Source organism: Manis javanica, chromosome 1, assembly GCF_040802235.1.
Source record: "Manis javanica isolate MJ-LG chromosome 1, MJ_LKY, whole genome shotgun sequence".
In the NCBI taxonomy this organism is placed as follows: domain Eukaryota; kingdom Metazoa; phylum Chordata; class Mammalia; order Pholidota; family Manidae; genus Manis; species Manis javanica.
In genome coordinates this window covers 27,011,445-27,036,787 of record NC_133156.1, presented here as the reverse complement: position 1 = coordinate 27,036,787, position 25,343 = coordinate 27,011,445, and the positions used below count along the sequence as shown (strand labels likewise).

General features: G+C 41.3%; 1 protein-coding gene and 1 pseudogene across 7 annotated transcripts in view; one reads left to right on the top strand and one right to left on the bottom strand.

Moving 5' to 3' along the window:
• Window positions 1-19,684, top strand: part of LOC118967561 (kinetochore protein NDC80 homolog) — a 36,145-nt pseudogene extending 16,461 nt beyond the window's left edge.
• The window catches only part of LOC108391685 (proton-coupled amino acid transporter 3), a 29,808-nt gene extending 5,128 nt beyond the window's left edge, over window positions 1-24,680 (bottom strand). For 2 of the 7 annotated variants that reach the window (XM_073230424.1, XM_073230430.1), the window contains exons 1-6: window positions 21,968-24,680; window positions 20,985-21,075; window positions 18,017-18,105; window positions 15,563-15,658; window positions 2,895-3,061; window positions 160-329 (exon numbers count right to left, since the gene is read on the bottom strand). In XM_073230424.1, coding sequence (XP_073086525.1) covers window positions 160-329; window positions 2,895-3,061; window positions 15,563-15,658; window positions 18,017-18,105; window positions 20,985-21,075; window positions 21,968-22,060 — 706 coding nt within the window. In that variant the 5' untranslated portion in view covers window positions 22,061-24,680. Of the gene's footprint in view, window positions 1-159; window positions 330-2,894; window positions 3,062-15,562; window positions 15,659-18,016; window positions 18,106-20,935; window positions 21,076-21,967 lie in introns of all 7 variants that reach the window. The other 5 variants (XM_073230425.1, XM_073230427.1, XM_073230431.1 and 2 more) reach the window with 5 other exon arrangements.
• Between the last annotated feature and the right edge of the window lie 663 nt (window positions 24,681-25,343).

Below are 25,343 nucleotides of genomic sequence, written 5' to 3'. Positions count from 1 at the left end.
TCTTAAGCCCATTTTTCAGGTGTAAAGTTGAGGTTCAGGGAGGTGAAATACATTGCCAAAGGTCACAGAGAAGGCAAGTGAGAGAGACAAGAATCAGGTAAATGCCCATGTGTCTCCCAGCCACAGCTTGGGCAAAGAGTGCCCTTTTATCCTACTCACAGGTCAGACAGACCAAGGCAGTGTGGACATACAGCTCTACAAACAGTGCCCAGCTCTCTGACACCTGTGAGATCAGGAAGGGGATGATGATCTCAGTTGGGACATGGAACTGGGGAGCACAGGTGAAGAAGATGCCAAGAGAGTACATCAGCTTGACTGACTGGTACAGCCTGCAGAGACACAGATAGGATGTGAAATTTGATGTGGTTCTTGGGCAGGGCCTTTCTAACCTGGCTCTCCTCATTGAGTTAGAGAGCTGGCCCACTTCCACTGACTTCAGTCCTGACCAGCCTTCAGGGCTGCCTGGAAACTTTACTGAAAGTGCAAATTCCTGGAGGTTCTGATTCAGTAGGCCTGTGGCTCAGGAATCTGTGCCTTTTTAAGAAAGACATATCTGCACAGAGTAAAATTCATAGTACAAAAATCACACAGTGAAAACCTTCTCTCCCACCCTTAATTCCTAGTCTCTAGTTCTGCTTTCCATTGGCAACCCCTCTAACAGTTTCCCTGTAGCCCTTCCAGAAATAATCAGTGTATACAGAATGTAGGTGTAACACACACACACATACACCATAGCATCCTCAACCTCTCATTGAGCTCTGTTTTTTTTTTTTTTTGTTAATATTCCTTGGAGACTGTTCCCTATAAGTGCACATAGATCTGGCTCTTCTATTTAATAGCTGCTTGGCATTCCAGTTGCATGGCTATACTATAATTTTTAACCAGTCCAGTCTTCTGCCAGTGAACAATGCTGCAGAGAATACCCCTATACGTATAGCTATGCACATACAGCCTCCCATCCCAGAAGTAAAAATGCTGGATAAACGTATATGTGACTTAAAAATGTGACAGCTGTTACCCATTTGTTGTCATAGCACACTGGAGCGCTTGCTTCCCTACATCCTTGCCAAAACACAGTGTGTGAACACCTCCTGGTCTTAACCACTTTGTTTTCTTTTAAATTGGCATTTCTATTATTATCATGGAGACACAGCATCTTTCCAAGTATATAAAATGTCATTCAAAAAAATCTGCCTGTGAACTGTGTGGTCATGACCACTTTTTTCTTGGCTTGTTGGTCTTTTCCTTATTGGGAAGGGATATTTGTTTAAGGCTCCTCTGGAGAATCTGATGACTAGTCAGTTTCAGAGCAGGTGTGAAGTCTTTATGGCACCCAGTGCCCACATTTTCCAGCTGAGGAAAGCCCTGCCTAAGGCAGCTGGTGGCAGCTCAAATTGCCCAAAATAACAACAGACTATTAGAGCAACGTCTTACTTGTGTAAAAATAAGTCACAACTTCAAATAAATTCCACATTTATTATCTCATCTAGTTACTACCACAACACAGTGAGGTGGGTGTGGCTTGTGATATTCTTTTCATTTTACAACTGTGACCTTTTGGGAAATGAATGCTCCATTATCCTACTCACCCCGGGAAGACCAAGACTGTGGGGAACCATAACAATGATGATAGCTAATATTTGATGAGTGCTTACTGTGTGCTGAACACTTCTCTAAGCATTTGATGTATATTAAACCAAGGAATCCTCACAATCACTCCCTGAGATAGTATGGAAGACATCTGTGCTGTTCAAGTACTTCCGGTTCTTCTAGAATTGAATTTTGCCCCTTGGAGTGAGGTATGGTCACAGGGCTTGTTTTGACTGATAAAGTGCAAGCAGAAGAGATGTAGGTCACTACCCTGGAAAGCTTTAGCAGCTTCATGGTGAAGGACAGGATTCACTGTGCTCTCAGCCATGGAAACCAGCAGTTTTCAGAGAGCAGCTGTTTCACCAGTCTAGGTCCTGCAGTGGGGATGGTGCAGAGCTGAGCCCTCGTCACCCCATAGTAGACATGTAGTGTAAACATAGAACTGTGCATTTGTGTGTGCCCAGCCATTGAGATTTTGGAGTTGTTTATTACTGGAGCACAACCTAGTCTATACTGACTGATAGAAATAGGTATTAGCATGGGTATATCCATTACAGAGAATAGAAATGAGGTGTGCAAGATGAGGTGGCTTTCCAAGGTCACAGAAGGACCAGGAGCAAATCCCATCACTCAGCCTAGGAACTTGTACTCTTAAACACCTGGTTCTACTGACTGCTTAGTCACTGTGCACCTAATACTGCCAGAAAAATGCTAATAGCTAACACTTGATGAATGCTATATGTCAGCCCCCAAAATGTTTCCTGGATGAATGAGTGAATGAGTAATTGAATTGATGATCGAATGTAAGAACTCCAGATGAAGCTCCAGCTGGGGTATAGCAATGGCAACCAGGCCCATTTCTGGAACTGGGGCCTGAGCAGTGGCCAACATACAGGATGATCAATCTTTACTCTGTAGTTACACCTTTTATTGCTGCTATTTTTGTTTCCCAAAACCTCCCAGATGATTCCTGTTTTTAGGGTCTTCAAAATGTAGTCAGATCCAATTTCAAGTTTTGGCTTCTCACAATGTGAGCTTGAAAAGTTATTTACAGCCTCTCCAAATATCAATTTCCTCAACTTAAATGGAGTTGATAATAATAATGCTCACTCACAGGGTTGTCATGGGGATTAAATGAGGTAATGCACAGTCCCTGGATTATCAAACATACCTGTTATTATAATACTAATATTAGCGGTCAATATTTGCTGCTAATGAAAATGCAGGGAAATGCCACATTCTGTTGCTAAGGCTCAGATCCCATGACTCTCTTCCCCTCCCACCCCAGGCAGGCAGGGACATACCAGCAGTTGGGCAAGTTGAGGGTGATGCTGGCCTGGGTGTCTGACCCAAACTTCATGTAGCCCAGTGTCCCCAGGCAGATGTAGAGGATGATGACAAGGGACATCCCCAAGTACAGAACAAATGAAAACTGCTGTGGATGCTTCATCTGGTTTTTGAGAGGCAGAACCTGGAGGTGAAAGAAGGTTGAGAAAGAAAAGGTAGAAAGGGATATGGCAGCTTGTGAAGGGGCAGGTTCCCCCCGAGCACAGACATCCTTCCCAGGTGGCCCAAGGTCTGGAACGGTCACCCCCTTCCATTTTCTTTTTTTTTCTTCTTTTGTTATCATTAAACTACAATTACATGAAGAGCATTATGTTCACCAAGTCCCCCCCACATACCCCATTACAGTCACTGTCCATCAGCGTAGTAAGATGCTGTAGAATCACTATTTGTCTTCTCTGTGTTGTACAGCCCTCCCCATGCACCCCCCACATTATACATGCTAATCATAAGGCCCCCTTTCTTTTTCCCTGCCCTTATCCCTCCCTTCCCACCCCTTCTGCCCAGTCCCTTTCCCTTTGGTAACCGTTAGTCCGTTCTTGGGTTCTGTGATTCTGCTGCTGTTTTGTTCCTTCAGTTTTTCTTTGTTCTTATACTCCACATATGAGTGAAATCATTTGATACTTGTCTTTCTCTGCCTGGCTTATTTCACTGAGCATAATACCCTCTAGCTCCATCCATGTTGTTGCAAATAGTAGGATTTGTTTTCTTCTTATGGCTGAATAATATTCCATTGTGTATATGTACCACATCTTTATCTACTGATGGACACTTAGGTTGCTTACATTTCTTGGCTATTGTAAACAGTGCTATGATAAACATAGGGGTGCATCTGTCTTTTTCATATTGGGCTGCAGCATTCTTATGGTAAATTCCTAGAAGTGGGATTCCTGGGTCAAATGGTATTTCTATTTTGAGCTTTTTGAGGAACCTTCATACTGCTTTCCACAATGGCTGAACTAATTTACATTCTCACCAGCAGTAGGAGGGTTCCCCTTTCTCCATAACCATGCCAACATTTGTTGTTGTTTGTCTTTTGGATAGTGGCAATCCTTACTGGTGTGAGGTGATATCTCACTGTGGTTTTAATTTGCATTTCTCTGATGACTAGCAATGTGGAGCATCTTTTCATGCATCTGTTGGCCATCTGAATTTCTTCTTTGGAGAACTGTCTGTTCAGCTCCTCTGTCCATTTTTTAATTGGATTGTTTGCTTTTTGTTTGTTGAGGTGCATGAGCTCTTTATATATTTTGGATGTCAACCCTTTATCATATCTGTCATTTATGAATATATTCTCCCATACTGTAGGGTACCTTTTTGTTCTATTGATGGTGTCCTTTGCTGTACAGAAGCTTTTCAGCTTGATATAGTCCCACTTGTTCATTTTGGCTTTCGTTTCCCTTGCCCAGGGAGATATGTTCAAGAAGAGGTCACTCATGTTTATGTCCAAGAGATTTTTGCCTATGTTTTTTTCTAGGAGTTTTATGGTTTCATGACTTACATTTAGGTCTTTGATCCATTTCTAATTTACTTTTGTGTATGTGGTTAGACAGTGATCCAGTTTCATTCTCTTACATGTAGCTGTCCAGTTTTGCCAGCACCATCTGTTGAAGAGGCTGTCATTTCCCCATTGCAAGTCCATGGCTCCTTTATTGTGTATTAATTGACCATATATGTTTGGCTTAATGTCTGGAGTCTCTGTTCTGTTCCACTGATCTGTGGCTCAGTTCTTGTGCCAGTACCAAATTGCCTTGATTACTGTGGCTTTGTAGTAGAGCTTGAAGTTGGGGAGCGAGATCCCTCTCACTTTATTCTTCCTTCTCAGGATTGCTTTGGCTATTCGGGGTTTTTGGTGTTTTCATATGAATTTTTGAACTATTTGTTCCAGTTCGTTAAAGAATGTTGTTGGTAATTTGATAGGGATTGCATCGAATCTGTATATTGCTTTGGGTAGCATGGCCATTTTGACAATATTAATTCTTCCTAGCCAAGAGCATGGGATGAGTTTCCATGTCCTCTTTAATTTCTCTTGAGTGTCTTATGGTTTTCAGGGTATAGGTCTTTCACTTCCTTGGTTAGGTTTATTCTTAGGTATTTTATTCTTTTTGATGCAATTGTGAATGGAATTGTTTTCCTGGTTTCTCTTTCTATTAGTTCATTGTTAGTGTATAGGGAAGTCTCAGATTTCTGTGTATTAATTTTGTATCCTGCAACTTTGCTGTATTCTGATATCAGTTCTAGTAGTTTTGGAGTGGAGTCTTTAGGGTTTTTTGTGTACAATATCATGTCATCTGCAAATAGTGACAGTTTGACTTCTTCTTTACCGATCTGGATTCTTTGTATTTCTTTGTTTTGTCTAATTGCCGTGGCTAGGACCTCCAGTACTATGTTGAATAACAGCTGGGACAGTGGGCATCCCTGTCTTGTTCCCTATCTCAGAGGAAAAGCTTTCAGCCTCTCACTGTTCAGTATGATGTTGGCTGTGGGTTTTTCATATATGGCCTTTATTATGTTGAGCTACTTGCCCTCTATACCCATTTTGCTGAGAGTTTTATCATGAATGGATGTTGAATTTTGTCAAATGCTTTTTCAGCATCTATGGAGATGATCATGTGATTTTTGTCCTTTTTGTTTATGTGGTGGATGATGTTGATGGATTTTCGAATGTTGTACCATCCTTGCATCCCTGAGATGAATCCCACTTGATCATGGTGTATGATCCTCTTGATGTACTTTTGAATTCAGTTTGCTAATATTTTGTTGAATATTTTTGCATCTATGTTTATCAGGGATATTGGTCTGTAATTTTCTATTTTGGTGGGTTCTTTGCCTGGTTTTGGTATTAGGGTAATGCTGGCCTCATAGAATGAGTCTGGAAGTATTCCCTCTTCTTCTATTTTTTGGAAAACTTTAGGGAGCATGGGTATTATGTCTTCTCTGTATGTCTGATAAAACTCCACGGTAAATCCATCTGACCTGAGAGTTTTGCTTTTGGGTAGTTTTTTGATTACCGATTCAATTTCTTTGCTGGTAAGTGGTCTTTTTAGATTTTCTGTTTCTTCCTTGGTCAGTCTCGGAAGGTTATATTTTTCTAGGAAGTTGTCCATTTCTAGGTTTTTCAGCTTGTTAGCATATAGTTTTTTGTAGTATTCTCTAATAATTCTTTGTATTTCTGTGGAGTATGTCATGATTAATCCTTTCTCATTTCTGATTCTGTTGATGTGTATAGATTCTCTTTTTCTTTTTATAAGTCTGGCTAGGGGCTTATCTATTTTGTTTATTTTCTCAAAGAACCAGCTCTTGGTTTCATTGATTTTTGCTATTGTTTTATTCTTCTCAATTTTGTTTATTTCTTCTCTGATCTTTATTATGTCCCTCCTTCTGCTGACTTTAGGCCTCATTTATTCTTCTTTTTCCAATTTTGGTAATTGTGACATTAGATTATTCATTTGGGATTGTTCTTCCTTCTTTAAATATCCCTGGATTGCTATATACTTTCCCCTTAAAACTGCGTTCACTGTGTCCCATAGAAGTTGGGGCTTTGTGTTGTTGTTGTCATTTGTTTTCATATATTGCTGGATCTCTATTTTGATTTAGTCATTGATCCATCGATTATTTAGGAGCATGTTGTTAAGCCTCCATGTGTTTGTTAGCTTTATTGCTTTCTTTGTACAATTTAATTCTAGTTTTATACCTTTGTGGTCTGAGAAGTTGGTTGGTAGAATTTCAGTCTTTTGGAATTTACTGAGGCTCTTTTTGTGGCCTAGTGTGTGGTCTATTCTGGAGAATGTTCCATGTGCACTTGAGAAGAATGTGTATCCTGTTGCTTTTGGGTATAGAGTTCTATGGATGTCTATTAGGTCCATCTGTTCTAGTGTGTTGTTCAGTGCCTGTGTGTCCTTACTTATTTTCTGTCTGGTGGATCTGTCCTTTGGAATGAGTGGTGTGTTAAAGTCTCCTAAAATGAATGCATTGCATTCTATTTCCTCCTTTAATTCTGTTAGTATTTGTTTCACATATGTTGGTGCTCCTGTATTGGGTGTATATATATTTATTATGGTTATATCCTCTTGTTGGATTGACCCCTTTATCATTATATAATGTCCTTCTTTATCTCTTGTGACTTTCTTTGTTTTGAAGTCTATTTTGTCTGATACTAGTACTGCAACACCTGCGTTTTTCTCCTTGTTGTTTGCTTGAAATATCTTTTTCCATCCCTTGACTTTTAGTCTGTGCATATCTTTGGGTTTGAGGTAAGTCTTTTGTAAGCAGCATATAGATGGGTCTTGCTTTTTTATGCATTGTATTACTCTGTGTCTTTTGATTGGTGCATTCAGTCCATTTACATTTAAGGTGATTATTGAAAGATATGTACTTATTGCCATTGCAGGCTTTAGGTTCATGGTTACCAAAGGTTCAAGGTTAGCTTCTTTACTATCTTACTGTCTAACTTAACTTGCTTATTGAGCTGTTATAAACACAGCCTGATGATTCTTTATTTCTCTCCCTTCTTATTCCTTCTCCTCCTTTCTTTGTATTTTAGGTGTTTTTTTGTGTGTGGGTGTGCTCTTTTGTGTTTCCTTTAACTGCTTTGTGGGTAGTTGATTTTATTTTTTGCCTTTAGTTAGTATTCGTTTGGTCTGCTTTCTTTGCTGTGATTTTATTTTCTCTGGTAACATCTATTTAGTCAAATACAAAGAAATCAACGAAACCAAGAGCTGGTTCTTTGAGACAATAAACAAAATAGATAAGCCTCTAGCCAAACTTATTAAGAGAAAAAGAGAATCAACACAAATCAACATAATCAGAAATGAGAACGGAATAATCACGACAGACTCCACAGAAATACAAAGAATTATTAAAGACTACTATGAAACCTATATGCCAACAAGCTGGAAAACCTAGAAGAAATGGACAACTTCCTAGAAAAATACAACCTCCCAAGACTGACCAAGGAAGAAACACAAAAGTTAAACAAACCAATTACGAGCAAAGAAATTGAAACGGTAATCAAAAAACTACCCAAGAACAAAACCCCGGGGCCGGATGGATTTACCTCGGAATTTTGTCAGACACACAGAGAAGACATAATACCCATTCTCCTTAAAGTGTTCCATAAAATAGAAGAAGAGGGAATACTCCCAAACTCATTCTATGAAGCCAACATCACCCTAATACCAAAACCAGGCAAAGATCCCACCAAAAAAGAAAATTACAGACCAATATCCCTGATGAACGTAGATGCAAAAATACTCAACAAAATATTAGCAAACCGAATTCAAAAATACATCAAGAGGATCATACACCATGACCAAGTGGGATTCATCTCAGGGATGCAAGGATGGTACAACATTCGAAAATCCATCAACATCATCCACCACATAAACAAAAAGAAAGACAAAAACCACATGATCATCTCCATAGATACTGAAAAAGCATTTGACAAAATTCAACATCCATTCATGATAAAAACTCTCAGCAAAATGGGAATAGAGGGCAAGTACCTCAACATAATAAAGGCCATAAACCCACAGCCAGCATTATACTGAACAGTGAGAAGCTGAAAGCATTTCCTCTGAGATCGGGAACAAGACAGGGATGCCCACTCTCCCCACTGTTATTTAACATAGTACTGGAGGTCCTAGCCACGGCAATCAGACAAAACAAAGAAATACAAGGAATCCAGATTGGTAAAGAAGAAGTTAAACTGTCACTATTTGCAGATGATATGGTACTGTACATAAAAAAACCCTAAAGACACCACTACAAAACTACTAGAACTGATATTGGAATAGAGCAAAGTTGCAGGATACAAAATTAACACACAGAAATCTGTAGCTTTCCTATACACTAACAATGAATCAATAGAAAGAGAAATCAGGAAAACAATTCCATTCACCATTGCATCAAAAAGAATAAAATACCTAGGAATAAACCTAACCAAAGAAGTGAAAGACTTATACTCTGAAAACTACAAGTCACTCTTAAGAGAAATTAAAGGGGACACTAATAAATGGAAACTCATCCCATGCTCATGGCTAGGAAGAATTAATATCGTCAAAATGGCCATCCTGCCCAAAGCAATACACAGATTTGATGCAATCCCTCTCAAATTACCAGCAACATTCTTCAATGAATTGGAACAAATAATTCAAAAATTCATATGGAAACACCAAAGACCCCAAATAGCCAAAGCAATCCTGAAAAAGAAGAATAAAGTAGGGGGGATCTCACTCCCCAACTTCAAGCTCTACTACAAAGCCATAGTAATCAAGACAATTTGGTACTGGCACAAGAACAGAGCCACGGACCAGTGGAACAGATTAGAGACTCCAGAAATTAACCCAAACATATATGGCCAATTAATATTTGATAAAGGAGCCATGGACATACAATGGCAAAATGACAGTCTCTTCAACAGATGGTGCTGGCAAAACTAGACAGCTGCATGTAGGAGAATGAAACTGGACCATTGTCTAACCCCTTATACAAAGGTAAACTCAAAATGGATCAAAGACCTGAATGTAAGTCATGAAACCATTAAACTCTTGGAAAAAAACATAGGCAAAAACCTCTTAGACATAAACATGAGTGACCTCTTCTTGAACATATCTCCCCAGGCAAGGAAAACAACAGCAAAAATGAGCAAGTGGGACTATATCAAGCTGAAAAGCTTCTGTACAGCGAAAGACACCATCAATAGAACAAAAAGGAACCCTACAGTATGGGAGAATATATTTGAAAATGACAGATCCGATAAAGGCTTGACGTCCAGAATATATAAAGAGCTCACACGCCTCAACAAACAAAAAACAAATAACCCAATTAAAAAATGGGCAGAGGAACTGAACAGACAGTTCTCCAAAAAAGAAATACAGATGGCCAAGAGACACATGAAAAAATGCCCCACATCGCTAATTATCAGAGAAATGCAAATTGAAACTACAATGAGGTATCACCTCACACCAGTAAGGATAGCTGCCATCCAAAAGACAAACAACAACAAATGTTGGCGAGGCTGTGGAGAAAGGGGGACCCTCCTACACTGCTGGTGGGAATGTAAATTAGTTCAACCATTGTGGAAAGCAGTATGGAGGTTCATCAAAATGCTCAAAACAGACCTACCATTTGACCCAGGAATTCCACTCCTAGGAATTTACCCTAAGAACGCAGCAATCAAGTTTGAGAAAGACAGATGCACCCCTATGTTTATCGCAGCACTATTTACAATAGCCAAGAATTGGAAGCAACCTAAATGTCCATTGGTAGATGAATGGATAAAGAAGATGTGGTACATATATACAACGGAATACTACTCAGCCATAAGAAGTGGAAAAATCCAACCATTTGCAGCAACATGGATGGAGCTGGAGAGTATTATGCTCAGTGAAATAAGCCAAGCGGAGAAAGAGAAATACCAAATGATTTCACTCATCTGAGGAGTATAAGAACAAAGGAAAAACTGAAGGAACAAAACAGCAGCGGAATTACAGAACCCAAAAATGGACTAACAGGTACCAAAGGGAAAGGAACTGGGGAGGATGGGTGAGCAGGGAGGGATAAGGTGGGCTAAGAAGAAGGGGGGTATTAAGATTAGCATGCATGGGGGTGGAGGGAGAAAGGGGAGGGTGGGCTGTACAACACAGAGAGGACAAGTAGTGATTCTACAACATTTTGCTAAGCTGATGGACAGTAACCGTAATGTGGTTGTTAGGGGGGACCTGATATAGGGGAGAGCATAGTAAACATAGTATTCTTCATGTAAGTGTAGATTAAAGATTAAAAAAAAAAAAGAAAGAAAGAAAGAAAGAAAGGAAAGGGGGATTACTCCCTGATAGGATAAAACTATTGGTAAATCAAAGATCAACGCATGCTTTAAATATCCTTAATGTTGATCACTTAAAGGGTGTCAGATGATCAGCTATGGAGGTACTCTTTTCTGATAATATTCCTTTCTCTTAATAAAAAAAAAAAAATCAGTTCCTGTGTGCTGACCTCCAATGAGTTCTGCACAGTCGTATAGAGGGCATGTCAAAGTGTGGGCAAAGGGTCTGTTTGTTTCTATGCAGAAGATCGAGGCCTAGCTTGGATACCCAGAAAATGAACTAAGATACGATATGAGGAGGAGCTTCCGGCATCAGCACTCTCTGGAGGACTTGTGCCGGGGGACGATCATCAATAACTTGTGATCACACAATAACACAACAGGGATCTGGGCGATGCTGCGGTTGTGGCTGCATCCACCCCACCGTTTCCTGGACTTGCCATTGGAATGAGGAGGGAGATATCTAGGCTGGCATGTGCATACAGTGAGACAATGAATTTGACCGGATCTGTACTGTTGGAACTCAACCAGGAGTTGGGAGGGGTGCAAGTTGTAGCACTCCAAAATCAGACTATCTACGGTTAAAAGAACATATGGGATGTGAACAGATCCCAGAAATGGGTTGCTTTAATTTGTCTGATTTCTCTCAGACTGTTCAAGTACAGTTGGACAATATCCATCATATCATAGATAAATTTTCACAAATGCCTAGGGTGCCTAAATGGTTTTCTTGGCTTCACTGGAGATGGATGGTAATTATAGATTTGCGTTGTTTATGTCACCGTATTCCTATTATGTTAATATGTGAGCGCAAATCAGTTGGTAGTTTAAAACCTATACATGCTTAAGGTACTCTACAAGAAGATATGTCAAAGAAATAATCAATCCTCCCATGTTTTCTTCTGTCTGCTACCTCTATAGCTTTTCTTCTTCCTTCCTAATTACAACCCTTAAATAGAATTCGTGCCTCATATCGAATTTACCAAGTATCATAATTCCTCCAGGTGGTAAAGATACCTTGAGACAAGTGCTGGGCATAGAAGCCACAGGGCATAAATCTGCAAAGAAGTAAAAAGCTAACCTTTTCAAACAATATGGCTTCTCTCTCACTAACCAACTTTACATTTCCCTGTATGGCCCCGGAAGATGACTGGTTAGCCAGAGACGGGTAAGATTCCTCAAGGGAGGAACAACCTAAGACAGGCACAGTCGCAGGGGGGCCATCAGGTGAGAAATTGGTGATCAACAGAGGTGAGACTCAGAACCTCACCCCCCCTGTTTTGAGAGAAATCTTCTGCATCCGTGGATGTTTTGCTGCCCTTGTCTAGCTTGGATTAATACTTAGTCCATAGGCACACACCTGATCATCTACATTTGCCCTCTTACAGCACTAAACTATGTTTTCTACCTTTATCTTGCATCTACCTACCACTTCAGCATTTTATTAAAAATAAAAATAATAATAATAATAAAGGGAGAAATGTGGGATCAACATATAAATCAAGTATAAAAATCAAACGAATATTCATATTGGACCTGATTGTTTATAGTTCATAATGCGTGATCAAAACCGAAAGTTTCTGTGATGAATGCCCTTGTACTGTTCACCATGTAACTTATTCACTATGTAAGAATTTGTTCTCCATGTAAGAACTTGTTCGTTATGCTTCAGAAGATTGGAGACTGACGAGAATTAGGCTTGAGATGGATTAATGATTGTACATTGAGCATTGACCCCCCTATATAGAATTTTATTGTTGTTAACAACCATTTGATCAATAAATATGAGAGATGCCCTCTCAAAAAAAACCAAAAAAAACCCAACTTTGAGATGCTATGAATATCCTATTCCCCTCAAACCAAGGGTTGTAACATTCATTGATGATCCCTGTCTAAATCAATTATTTCATCAGTGGTTGCGAGGTGGTAGTTTTCTAAGTCCATCTGTCATTTTTTCCCTAAATTTATTAGTTGACATGTAAGAAAGATATATTCTCCCCCCTCCCACCCTGCTGTTCGTTTTTTTGCAACTGTGGGGACAAACGTAGACTGCTAGTAACCTTTTGTCCCAGAATAACCATGTGTCCACAGGACCCCCTCCTTCAGGTCGTCTGCTAGCTGTACAGTATGCTGATGCTCTTAGGCTGTTGACGGCTAGGCCCGCCTTATCTATGGAAACATTTTAATGGAGGCAGACCCCTCTGACCAAGGTTTTGTTCCTTGGGACACTGGTCACATAAGAATGATCTCTTCTAGCAGAGCAATAGTCTTCGTCCCCTGGCTCCTGGCACATTCTAGTCTCTATCTTCTCACCCTGTATAATCAGTTCCTTCTCAGTCCACAATAGCGATAGCAGTAGGCAACCTCAGCCAGCTCGAGCTCCTGGACTCCCTCTGTATGTAAGTCTCAATAAACCCTCATGTCTATCATAACGCACCCACTTGGGTGTGCGATCAGACTTGTGATCACACAATAACACAACAGACTCACATTATTTTTATTTAATATATTATACTTCGTTATTGTCATTATTCATTCAGATTCTTAAATTGTCCCAAATTTGGAGATGTATTTATTTTTCAAGGGAACCAAAATACATTCCTGTACTTAGATTCTCATGTTTAGATCAGTGTTTTCAAAATTGGGTTAAGGTACCAACTGCATCAGAATTCTCTGTGGTCTCATGCTACACATACGGATTCCTGGCTCTCATATCAGGCTACCGAGTCAGAAGCTTGGTGGTGTTGTGTGAGACTTCAGAATGGAGATTTTTTTCTCTCTTTGTCATGGAGATTTCCAAACATATTTAAAAAAAAAACAGTGACAATAATTCAATGACTCTTTGTGTGCCCATTTCAGCTTTAATAATTATTAACTTTTTGTCAATTCTCTTCCATCTATCTCTTTATCCCTATCACACACATGCTTATTTTCTTGGAATACTTGTAGCAAACTAGAGATCTAAAGTCACATTACCTATAAATAAATCAGTAGGCATCTCTAATGGACAAGGACTATAAAAATATGTAGCAAACATCCCTTTATCATCACTTGCAAAATTAACAATAATTAAAAAAAATTCCGTCCATATTCAGATTTCTCTGTCTCAAAAATGTCTGTTTTACAGTTGATTCCTAAACACGTCTATATATTGCATTTTGTTATTAAGTCTCTTAAGTTTTTTAAATTGTCACATGCCCCTTGCCCTGTTTTGCCTTTTTGTCCTTGCAACCCTTACTTTTTTTTGGTTGGTGCTGAAAATAACAAATAATTTGTCCTGGAGTATGTCCCACTTTCTAGTTTGGGTTGATGACTTCTTTATAATATCAGTTATCTTGTTTCTCCATCCCCTGCGTTTCCTGTAAACTGTTGTTAGATCTAGTGGCTTGATTAGATTGAGGTTCTTCATTTATCTGTCCGGCAAGTGTATTTCTGAGGTGATCCTCTGAACCCCTATTGTATCCCATTATAAGACACATCAAGTGTCTGGGTGTCCCATGTCTAAACACCTGGGGTCAGGCGGTGTCAGTGTATTCTTCCTTTTTAAAGGCTCCCTATGACCTTTGACCTAATAGCTTGAGCATCCATTGGTGACTGCTGCCTCCATGGAATCGGCAGTTTTTAATCAAACTCCTCAGGTATTCCCTAGCACACTAAAAATTACAAATCATTGGTTTAAATAAAATGTTTTCCTAACTCTTTCTCAGTTGCTGGACCTCCAGAAAAATGGGCAGTGTAATGGGTGAGAGCTCAATGTTCTGGATTCTAGTCCTTGCTCTACCACTAAATAGCTGTGTAACCTTGGGCAGGTTTATTGCCCTATCTGGGTGTTATTTTCCTCCATCTGAATAGGTGTGGATATGATGATCTCTAAGGACCCTTCCTGCCTGAAAGTTTTATTCAGGGTGTCACCAGACACTGATAAACCACAGTGAGAAAGGATGGGCCATTGGGAGTCATCCATTATTACTGCCCATTACCTCACCTGTCTGATAATCAGAGTGACTCCTGATCAGGAGATCAATGACCTACTGAGAATCGCAAGAGAGGAGCTGCAGAAGGAACCTTGGCAGCCACAGTATTGACTCACATCGCCTGATGTGAAAGGCTCTGCTGGGAAAGGCTGAAATGTTAGGTTTTTGTTGAATCTCTGACCCACCAATATCTATGTCTATGTCCTTGAACATGTTATTTTATCTTTATGATGAGCCTCAGTCAACTCCGATTTCCAGGACAATAAAGACCCACCCTGCCTACCTCCCAAAGTTGGTGAGTTGATCAGAGGAGCTAAGACAGAGAAAAGCATTTTGTACATTGTAAACTTTATGTCAAGCAAGGAAACAACCTAAATGTTCACCATTAGGGGAAGGATGAAATAAAAGTGTGGTATACATCCACACTGGGAAACATTGTGAGCTTTAGAAAATGATGAGGTTGATTTTTCTGTCACAGTATGAAAAGAAATTAGAGACATTGTTAGATGAAAGAGGAAATTCCCAAAAAGTATTCTAATTAATGTACAAGGAAATACAAAACAAAAAATATTGCCATTCATACACACATATTCATGTACATGCAGAGAAAAAGTCTAGAGGAATACTTACTAACTAGGTATCAGGGATTACTTCTTGGATGAAGAGGGGGATGGAGTTATCAGAGGAGATTATCTTATTTAATAGTTTGCAGTAAGAACATATTCATTTAAAACTTGTGTCAGGAGAAATAAAGGAAGAACAGGTGAGGATTATTAGTTATTGCTCTTACTGTTACTACCACTACCACCAGGCCATCTATGTCTATTACCTTCCCCACACTGCGTGGGTCCTCAGCCAGGCATTCGGGCAGACTTCCAGGCTGTATGTCATGGCTTCTCCATAGTTCACAAAAGTCCTTTGCAGTCTAGGGAAAGGACAAGCAATGTGTCATATAAAACATTTTTGTTAAAGGCATTATTTACTCCTGATGAAAGGGAGTAATTGTGTATTAACACAGAGAATTCTGGTAATTTTCTAGCAATGGTATTAGGACATATTTTATAGTAGTATACTTTTAAAACTTCCAGGAGTCTGGCTTTTTTTTTTTTGTAGTTGTCTTTTTAAACACCAGTGTTTAAGTGGATTTAAAAAATTAAGCAGTAGTCATTAATTGACTTAGGTCTGCAAAGCAGGAAAGAGGTGAGTTGAAAGGTGAGAAGTGTGTATCTCTGGTTGGGGGCAGGGAGGGAGGGAAGGGGGTGGTTGGGTGCAGTCAAGCCAGTGTCTGTCCTTTCTGGACTTACATCCTCTCCTTCCTACTGCTGAGGGTGTTGGAACAATTGAAATGCCTGCCTGGGACCAGATCTCTTGCACGGATGATACCAGCACTCTTGTATGATGGGACTCCCAAATTCCAGCGTATCCTGTCTTTCTTCCCCAGATGGCCTTTTCTAAGGGTGGAAAGGCCCTGCTGAGGATCTGGTCATGAGCAAGTGGGAGTGGCAGGTTGGTGAGGGCCCAGATCGGGGTGTTACCCTGGTGTTAACTGTGCGAAGGAGGGGATTCGCTGGGAGAGGGAAAGACCCCAGACTTGTCAGGAAACTGGGGTGTAAAGCCCAGCATGCTGCCTCAGACAGCTGGGAGACCTTGAATAAGTCTCTTTAGGCTTCTGGGCCTCAGTTTTATTCACATGCAGTCTGAGTTTTGGGGAGGACAGTGAGAGATGTGTGTGGAGACCTGCTGGGAACACAGTATAATCCTTCCATTTAATTTATTATTCATTGTGCTTGGCATCTGAAATACACATGAGGTCACACTGCATAGGACTGGCATATATATTAGCCTGAGGTTACACATTCAAAAGCTATGGGGACCGGACAGGTATAGGACACTGGTGACGGGAGACTAGGGAGTAGTGGGGACAGTGATGAAGCCTCAGCATGCGTCCCACTCTAAAAGGGGTTTGAGTGGGATTCAGCCCAGCCGAAGGAGATGAAGGAATGAAGCCCCAGGGTGCCAGACTGTCTAACTGGCAAGGAGAAGATGAAAAATTTTTTTTACAGTGAAGAAAGGTTTTTAAACATGGACTGAAACAAAACAAAAACTGTGGAAATTCCCCAAGACATATCCTGAGGCTGTAGGTCCAGCAGGCTTGAGGGAAGAAAAGATTTGCAAAGCGATTGAAAAATGAAGTCATCTGACAGGTCTTCAAATACCGGCTCTGCCACTTCTCAGCTGTGTGACCCTGAGCAAGGCATTTAATTCTTCTTAGTCTCAGTTTACTCATCTGTAGAATGGGAATAATAATAGTGCCTACCATACTGTAAGGAGTAAGGAAAGAGGCTTGTAAAGCTATTGCCATGTACCTGGCACAGTGTAATTGTGCAATAAATTTAATTGCTAAATGACTAAATGCTCTTAAAAGTGTTTTGTGAGCTGGAAAGTGCTCCACAAGTTAGGTGTGACTGATATATACTCCAGATATACCTCTTTGGGCTTAGTAATTTGGCTTTATGAGTAGTTTCATTTAATATCTCTCTATTGACTTATGAGGGCTTTCTCACATCTCTGAGGACCCATTTGGATCTGCATGCCTTGGGAGCGGCCGAGTACTACGAGTAGAGAGCGTCCTGGCAGCTGGTGTAAGGAATTACTAATCACCCATGAATTGCTAGAGTATAAATAGGAAACTCTCAGCATTGTTTGTTTCCATTGCATTTGCCTTTTCTGTCTGGAGTTTTTTTTGCATTGAGGTTTTAAATATACAAACACTGAGCATCATATGTATGCTTTATTAATGATCAACATCATTGTGAACTTTTGTTTCATTGCTTTGTTTTTTTACTTTTACCAGATTGTCCCAAAACGGGTTTACCTGGAACAAAGTATCCTTACAGTGTGTGTGCATTGGAGTTTGAAGACTGGAGGCAGGGAGATAAGAGAAAAAGAAGGACACCCCCCAGTAGCTTGCATATACATGGTAGTTTTTACAGTATGTTTGCATCTTTTCTCACTTCTGATCTTTCCAGGTACAGATATTTAGGGTTAGAGGATGCAGGAACTTGACAAAGTTGTTCAGCTAGTTAGCAGCACAGTTGGGCCTAGACCTAGTAGTTTCCAGTTAGGATTCTTTGTCACCCCATCTTCTGCCTCTATAGAATCTAGAGCATCAGGGACCATGGCTGGGAGAAGCAGCCAGTTAATTGAGTCCATGGTCAAGGAAAACTCAGCACACCCTCAGGTAGGGCCAGGCACTGGGTTGACAGAGAAGTGGGACTCTCACCTCCGGCTTAGATGATAAGCACAGTTCAACAGGATGACCATGCAGTGCACGGTGAGGACCCTGATGGCCAGCAGGCTGATAGGACCGACCTGGAAGGGAAGGGAACATGAGGATGGTGAGCCACAGACTGATGGCTCCTGTGTGTGGCTCTCTACAGCCTTGGGTGCTGGGCCCCTCTCAGAACGCAGCTGCCTCTGGGGTGAGAGCCCCTGCCTGATGCCCTTGTGCCCCAGTTGCTCTGGCTTGAATGCCCTTCCTAGCATTGCTGCAAAGTGACTGCCCAGCCTCTGCTAGGCTATGTCCAGTGACACAGAGCTCAGTACCTCCCCAGGCAGCACATGCTTCCTCATCTGCCTTGAGTTTTGCCTTCTAGATCCTTTACTCCTTTTTCACACCCCAGTCCTCACCTCCTCCAAGATGCTTTAGGACCTACGTTCCTCTTAGGGCTTGGTTCTCCTCCTCCAGCATGGGGCTGTCAACAGGGACACTCCGGACACTTTGGGCCAGGTGGCTTGTTGCTGAGGGGGCTCTCCTGTGCCTGTGGGGTGCTTAGCAGAGCCCTGGGCCACCACCAGGGATGGCGGTACTCCCCATTGCACCTGGTTGTGACGACTAAGAATGTCTCTAGACATATATGTCTGTGGAGGGATGTGAAAAGTTGTCCCTAGTTGAGAATAACTGCTCTATCTAGTATGTCTGATTTGTCAATTTGAGTGGACAAATTTGAATTTTCAAAGAAAAACTAAGTATTTAAGGTGTACAACATAATGATTTGATACACATACACATAGTTAAGCGATTACTATAGCCAGTTGGCTCTATTCTGCAGGCTGTACTTCTATTCCTGTGATCGACTTATATTATGATTGGGAATCTTTGTGCCCCTTTATCCCCTCCCACTCCCCATAGGGCCCATTATTAATCATAATCTCCTAGATGTGATCAGAAGGGCATAGAGAGGGACCCCCTCACCTCCTTTGTGCTAGACACTTGCACCTTCACAAATGTGACCTGAGATGACATTATCTATCACAAAGAAACAAACACCTTCACAAATGTGACCTGAGATGACATTATCACAAAGAAACAAATGAGAGATCAAGAGTACCACTAGTTCCACTAGAATGTAGGCTCCATAGAGAAGAGGCTTTTTTGGTGTTGTTTACTTCCACATTCCCAAGAGCTGAGAATGCACATAGTAGGTGCTCAGTATATATTTCCCATGGTCAGAGGGTCTGGTGGGAGATGGAGGATAAATTACCTACTGACTTTTAGAAAGGAAAAATAAGAGGATAAAAGAGCTATGTTAAACAGCAAACATCGTACTGGCAAATATAGTTTGGCTGAGGGCCATTTGTACTAATACTCTTCAGAAGTTCTGGAACACTGAGGATTCTAAAGGGGAGAGAGTCCCGTCTCTGGGTTGGAACTGCTACAGGTTGGGAATCATGTCAGAGGAAGCCAGGGTCTCTACAGGGCTTCCTTAGATGTGGGGGCCACTTGCCAGGCCTGAGGAGAGGGGAAAATCAACATCAACCAAATGGAAATCATGTTTGACATCTATTCAGTTCAACAGACATGAACTGGGGTTCCGCTGTGCCAGACTCTACAGCAAGCATTGTGGGAGGTATAAAGATGAACCAGAGAGTTCCTGCCCTTGAGCTCTGAGGTAAGTGAGGAACATAAATATATATATTTTATTAAGGTATCATTGATATACACTTTTATGAAGATTTCACAAGAAAATCAATGTAGTTACTACATTCACCCATATTATCAAGTCCCCCCACCAACTCCCATTGTAGTCACTATCCATCAGTGTAGTAAGATGCCGCAGAGTCCCTATTTGTCTTCTCTGAGCTACACTGTCTTTCCCGTGACCCCACACACACCATGTGCACCAATCATGATACCCCACAGTCCCCTTCTCCCTCCCTCCCCACCTGCCCTCTCCCACCCCTCCACTTTGGTAACCTTCTTGGAGTCTGTGAGTCTGCTGTTATTTAGGAATGTAAGTATATTTTTAAAAATCAGTATCTCTTATCTTTGTAAGTGCTGTAAGAATTTCAGGTGACATAGTTCTAGAAAAACACAAAGTGAAGACATTAATTTTAATATGAAACAGCAAAGTTTTACAGAAGAGGTAGATTTCAAAGGACAGAAACAAGGGATAGGGGAGCAGCATAAGCAAAGAGACAGAGGTGGGATGGTGCAGGGAGTGTCAGGGGACTGGTGAGGTCCTCACTATCCTCACCTCCCAGGCCTCTTTCTCATAGTTGATCAAATGGTTTGAAGCAGGAGCCACACACTCAGATGCCTTCAAGAGCCAGGCTGTTAAGTAAATGAATGAAATGGGCAGGCTGTAATCCTAGGAATGGGCAGGACTGTGGCAAAGTAGACTAATGTATCAGTATGTGAGTAGGTGGGTTTTTAAGAATAATGGGGCTCTCCAACCATAATAAGGGATGAAGATGGTCAGAAGGCACAACTTCCAGTTAGGAGAGAAGCAGGTACTGGGGATGTCATAGCCTGATGACTATAGCTAACACCTGCTGTGTGGTATATTTGAAAATTGCAAAGAGTAGATACTGAAAGTTCTCATTACAAGGAAAACAATTTTTTTTATTAACTATATGGTAAGATGGATGTTAACTAAACTTCTTGTGGTAATTATTTTGCAGTGTATGTATGTCAAGTCACTAAGCAGCACACCTTAAATGTACACAGGACTATATGTCATTTATATCTTAATAAAAGTGGGGAGAAAAATAACGGCCTGTCCCCTCCAGGCACATTCCATTTGGCTCCAGGTTGTCTCCAGTGGATTAATGCCAACAGGCACATTTCCTATTGCACAGGGTACCCCCAAACTGCCACTGATAAACAGTGTAAAGGCCTTAGGGATGCACCAGTCCTTACCCCTAGGCAAACTAGGTAAACCCAGTTCCCATTGCACAGGTCCTCCTACCAACAAGCCGGCATTCATCATGGCCAGGGGAAGCCCCAGGAGCCCTGTGCTGATGTTTCATTTCAATAAATGGATCAAGGTTTACATCACCCTGCAGGGAGAGAGACAAGAGGGTGTGTTAGTGGCTGGGAAAGGGGCCCCGAAGCTCAGGCTCCTTCTGGCATCTCCAGCACCCACTGTTGGGAAGATGGACAGAACCAGATGAAGTGGCCTGTGGTCTAACTCTCAGTTCCCAGGACCTATCCTAGAACATCTACCCAGGGCTTGTGCTTCCTCAAGTAACACAACAAATATTTCATACCACTCGCTTTAAAGAAGAAACTAGTAACAATAGCTACTGCCTCCTAAACTAATTCCCTAGTACCAATTTATTCATTAATTCATCCAGTGATTTCTGTCATGAATTATTGACTAAAACAATATTTATTGAGGCTTACTAGATGCTTGACATTTAGACAGACAATAAATAAATTGATTTTCTCAATTTACAGAGTAATTATTGGTGCCAGCTTATTTATTAATTCACTCACTAGAAAAAGCCATCTTACATGTGGAGTATTTACTGGTTCCAGCTCACTCCTTCATCCATTTACTCAACCAATATTCATGGTGAATTTATTCTATGTTGTGCATTGGATACAACTTAATAACAATTGCTACAATTTAATTAACAATGATATACTACTGTCAAAATAATTAACAATTATAACAGTTGTATACAGAGTGCTTCCTGTGTGCCTGGCCCGGTGCTCGGTAGCCAGGTTCTAAATGTTCTCCACATCTGTGCTGGCAGCTCCTGACCAGGCACTGCCAATCCCCTGGGGGTGGGAACAGGATTATGAGAAGGTAAAAAGGAACTGAAATAAAGAGCTCAGTGCTGAGCTCAGAGGTAAGGAGCACTGAATTCTGAGTTCTAGCTCTGCCATTAAACTACCGTGTTTGGTCATTACGAGAGAGAGAGAGAATAATTTTGTCCTGCCTACCTCCCAGGGGTGTGATAAGGATAGAAGAGGGGATGACATGATGAACTTGGAATCATGAAGTGCTTCACACATGTGAGGCATCATCACCGTCATTACATCCTCCTCCTCATTGCCACCACCTGTGATGCTCACCTGTCAGAAAGGGCCTTCTTTAAGAGGTGGCAGAGTTGATAGAAAAAAGGCAAGCAAGGGCAGCATCAAGTACATAGGGGTGCCCCCTCCTCCTAAAACAAAAGGTACCTTGGGGAGGCCATGGAGGGGTCTCCTTATGCAGTCTTGAACTGTCTGGAGGCAGGCGGGATATAAATTGTCCAAGGTCACATAGCAAGTCCCGAAAGGACAGCACTCCTGTCTCCGGGTCTTTGTCTTGTTGGTTAGGGTGTCAGGCTTTTACTTCAGTACAACCTGGAAGAGGGCTCGGGCTGAGAGAACAGAGTGGGCCCTTGGGAACTCTGTGACCTGCATCTCTGTGAGTTCAGTCTATTCGCATAAGGATGGAGGAAACTGTTGTCCCTTCACTTTCAAGAGGTAACTTATTTCTTGATAACTGCAATTACTGGGAAATATGTGAAGGCAAAAAAAATCAATTAAAAAATATTTTGTCAATCCTTTGATAATAATTTCTCCAAAAGATGTGCTCTTTCTCCCTGTTCTTGTCCCCTCCTTACATCTCTGACTTCTGTCCGATAGCAGTGGCTTGCCCCAGTTGTATCAGATCCCTTGGGAAAGGTAAGAAAGTTCTAGAGAACCCACTGTGCCCTAGCTAACAGCATCATAGGTCAGGGCCTTAGATAGTAAAATGCACTTTTGGAGCACTCCTGCAGACCATTTAAAAAAAAATAGCTTTAGAATTTTTTCTTGAAAAATGACACATGGCCATTATAAAAGGAAATACCAAAATTCCACCAATTGGAAATAACCAGCATTAACATTTTGATTAACATTCCTCTGGGCATCCTTATTTGTTTTTAAATACACAGAATTTCACATAAGGAGTATTGTTATGATACTGTATCCTAAACTAATTTTCTTTATGAATAGTATGTCCTACACAGTTTTCCACAGCCACAGATTTCCTTCAGCACTTTTAATGGCTGTATTATATTCTATGGTCTGTACCATAACTTAAATAATCTCATGGTTTCCAAATTGTCAATATTATAACTTGTGCTTCAATAAAATGATCATGCATACCTGTGCTATCTCATCAAGAAAAATTCCTATAGGTAGAATGATTGATCAAAGGATATATTAATTTTATTTAATTATTCTTAAAAAGGAAACTTAAATAACACAGTATAAAATTTAAAGGTAAAACAGAAACAATAACCAAAAAACTGTATGTAGTAAATACAAATCTCTTTTCTACCTTTGCCTCTCAGTCTCCCAGTTCTCTAATCCAGAAGCAGCCACTACTGCCTGTTGTGTGGGTGTCTATACTTTCAAAGAAACCATATGCTAAATATATATTTGTATGACATATATAAATGTTTTAAGATTTGACATACATTACAACATTGCTAACAGGAATGGTACTGGTTTAATTCTTCCCAAAAGCAATGAGAGAGGGCATTTCCTGACATTCTTACCAACACCAGGTATTTACAATCTCATTATGCCCATGGCTGTTATCTGATCTGATTACTAGATAATTGATTAGTAATAAAGTCCTAAGAAATGGTTTTACATATCTGAGTTTATGGCACTAAAAGTAAGGGCTAGGAGGTAACCTTTTGTTTCCTGGATGTGTTTGTAGGAGAGAGAGAGAGTATGGATAATAGCAGAAGTAGGAGAGAAGAAAGTAGCCTGAAACCAGGAAGGAACTATGCCAGCCTAAGAAAATATTCCGGGAATCAGGCAGCTTACATCAGGGATGGCTACTCTACCTGGATTCTTTGCAAAAACTGGGGAACAAGTGCCATTGCCAGAGCCACGGGGATTAGCATTCTTAGATTCTGAAGGTTCCATCTTTCATCCATGCATCTCCAGCTCAGTGGGCATAAAGATGTCAAGAAGAGGAAAGGAGGAAGATGTGTCCCAGAGCCTGTGAAGGCAGCTGAGCTCAACCTGAGATCTGGCAGGGCCATGCCGCCACTCACGATAATCTGCTGGCTTCCTCAGGATGGACATTCTCTGACGTGGTGTTACCGCTACTCTCCAAGAGTGACTGGGTCCTGTCGTCCAAGGAGCTGGGCTCACTGTTGTCCCTTCCAAGCAATGACATCTTCACCATGGTGGGGAGGTGGTGGCAGCTCAGGGTTAAAGCCTGTAATAGCCTGTAACCAGCCACCCATGGCTTCTTCTCCAGAGAAACCAGGGCTGCCGGCCAAGAGATGCTGGCTCCTGATTCCTAAGGGTGCCTGACCCAGACTGAAGCCTAAGAGTGTGACTCAGTGAAGCACTGGTGGCAGGGGAAGCTAGTGTTGATTAAGCCTCACCTGGGGGACTTATATGAGATCCTCATCTCAGGATGACCCTCAGTGCCCTTGAGAATAGTTGGCCACACATCAGGACTCAGCTGGGCTTTCACCCTCCCAGCTTAACCCTGCTAAAAGACAAAGTGAACAGTGTGACTGGGAGGAAGAAAGCACCACTGGACTGGAGGTCCTGGTGCCTGAATGTGGGGCCAGGCTCAGTGTTCATCTATTTCTCGCAAACAGGAAACCAGAGCTACCTCATCATGGAGGCTGCCCAGCCGATAAGGCACTGCAGAATCCTCGGATGCAGGTGTGGCCCAACAGAGGGCAGTCCAGCTACCACCTTCCCTGGGTGGGGCCTGAAGAGTGGCTTTCTCTTAAGGCCCAGTTCAAATGCTGCCTGCTCAGAATTTCTGTACAGGTGGGATATAGGGACTGCCACCTATTTGGAAAGGACGGCAAAATAACTTTAAAAAAATCATTTATTCATAAACAATATGTATTGAGCATCTATATTGTTCTCCATGCAGGAAATACATTAGGGTAGAAAACGTACTATAGTCTCTACCCTCATGGAACTTACAATCTAGTGAAGAGCCAGACAATCAGCAAAGCAAATATGTTAGTTGGTAGCAAGTACTATAGAGAAAAATCATGTGGGAAAGGGGGATGGAGACTGGTAGCTTGGGGGAGAGTTGTAATTTTAGATCAGGTGGTCTGGAAGGGCCTCAGTGAGAAAGTGCCATTTGGGTAAAAGGCTGACCTAGGTGAGGGAACATGCCCTGGGTATATCTTGGGTAAGAAACTTAGAGCAGAGGGAACAATAAGTATGAAGGTCCTGAGGCAGGAGAAGGCCTGGGGTATTCTAGGAATGGTAATAAGGCCACCTGGCTCACTCAGTGTACACAGAGAACAAGGAAGATGAGTAGAGTGGATAATGTCTGTTTGTCCAGAACTGT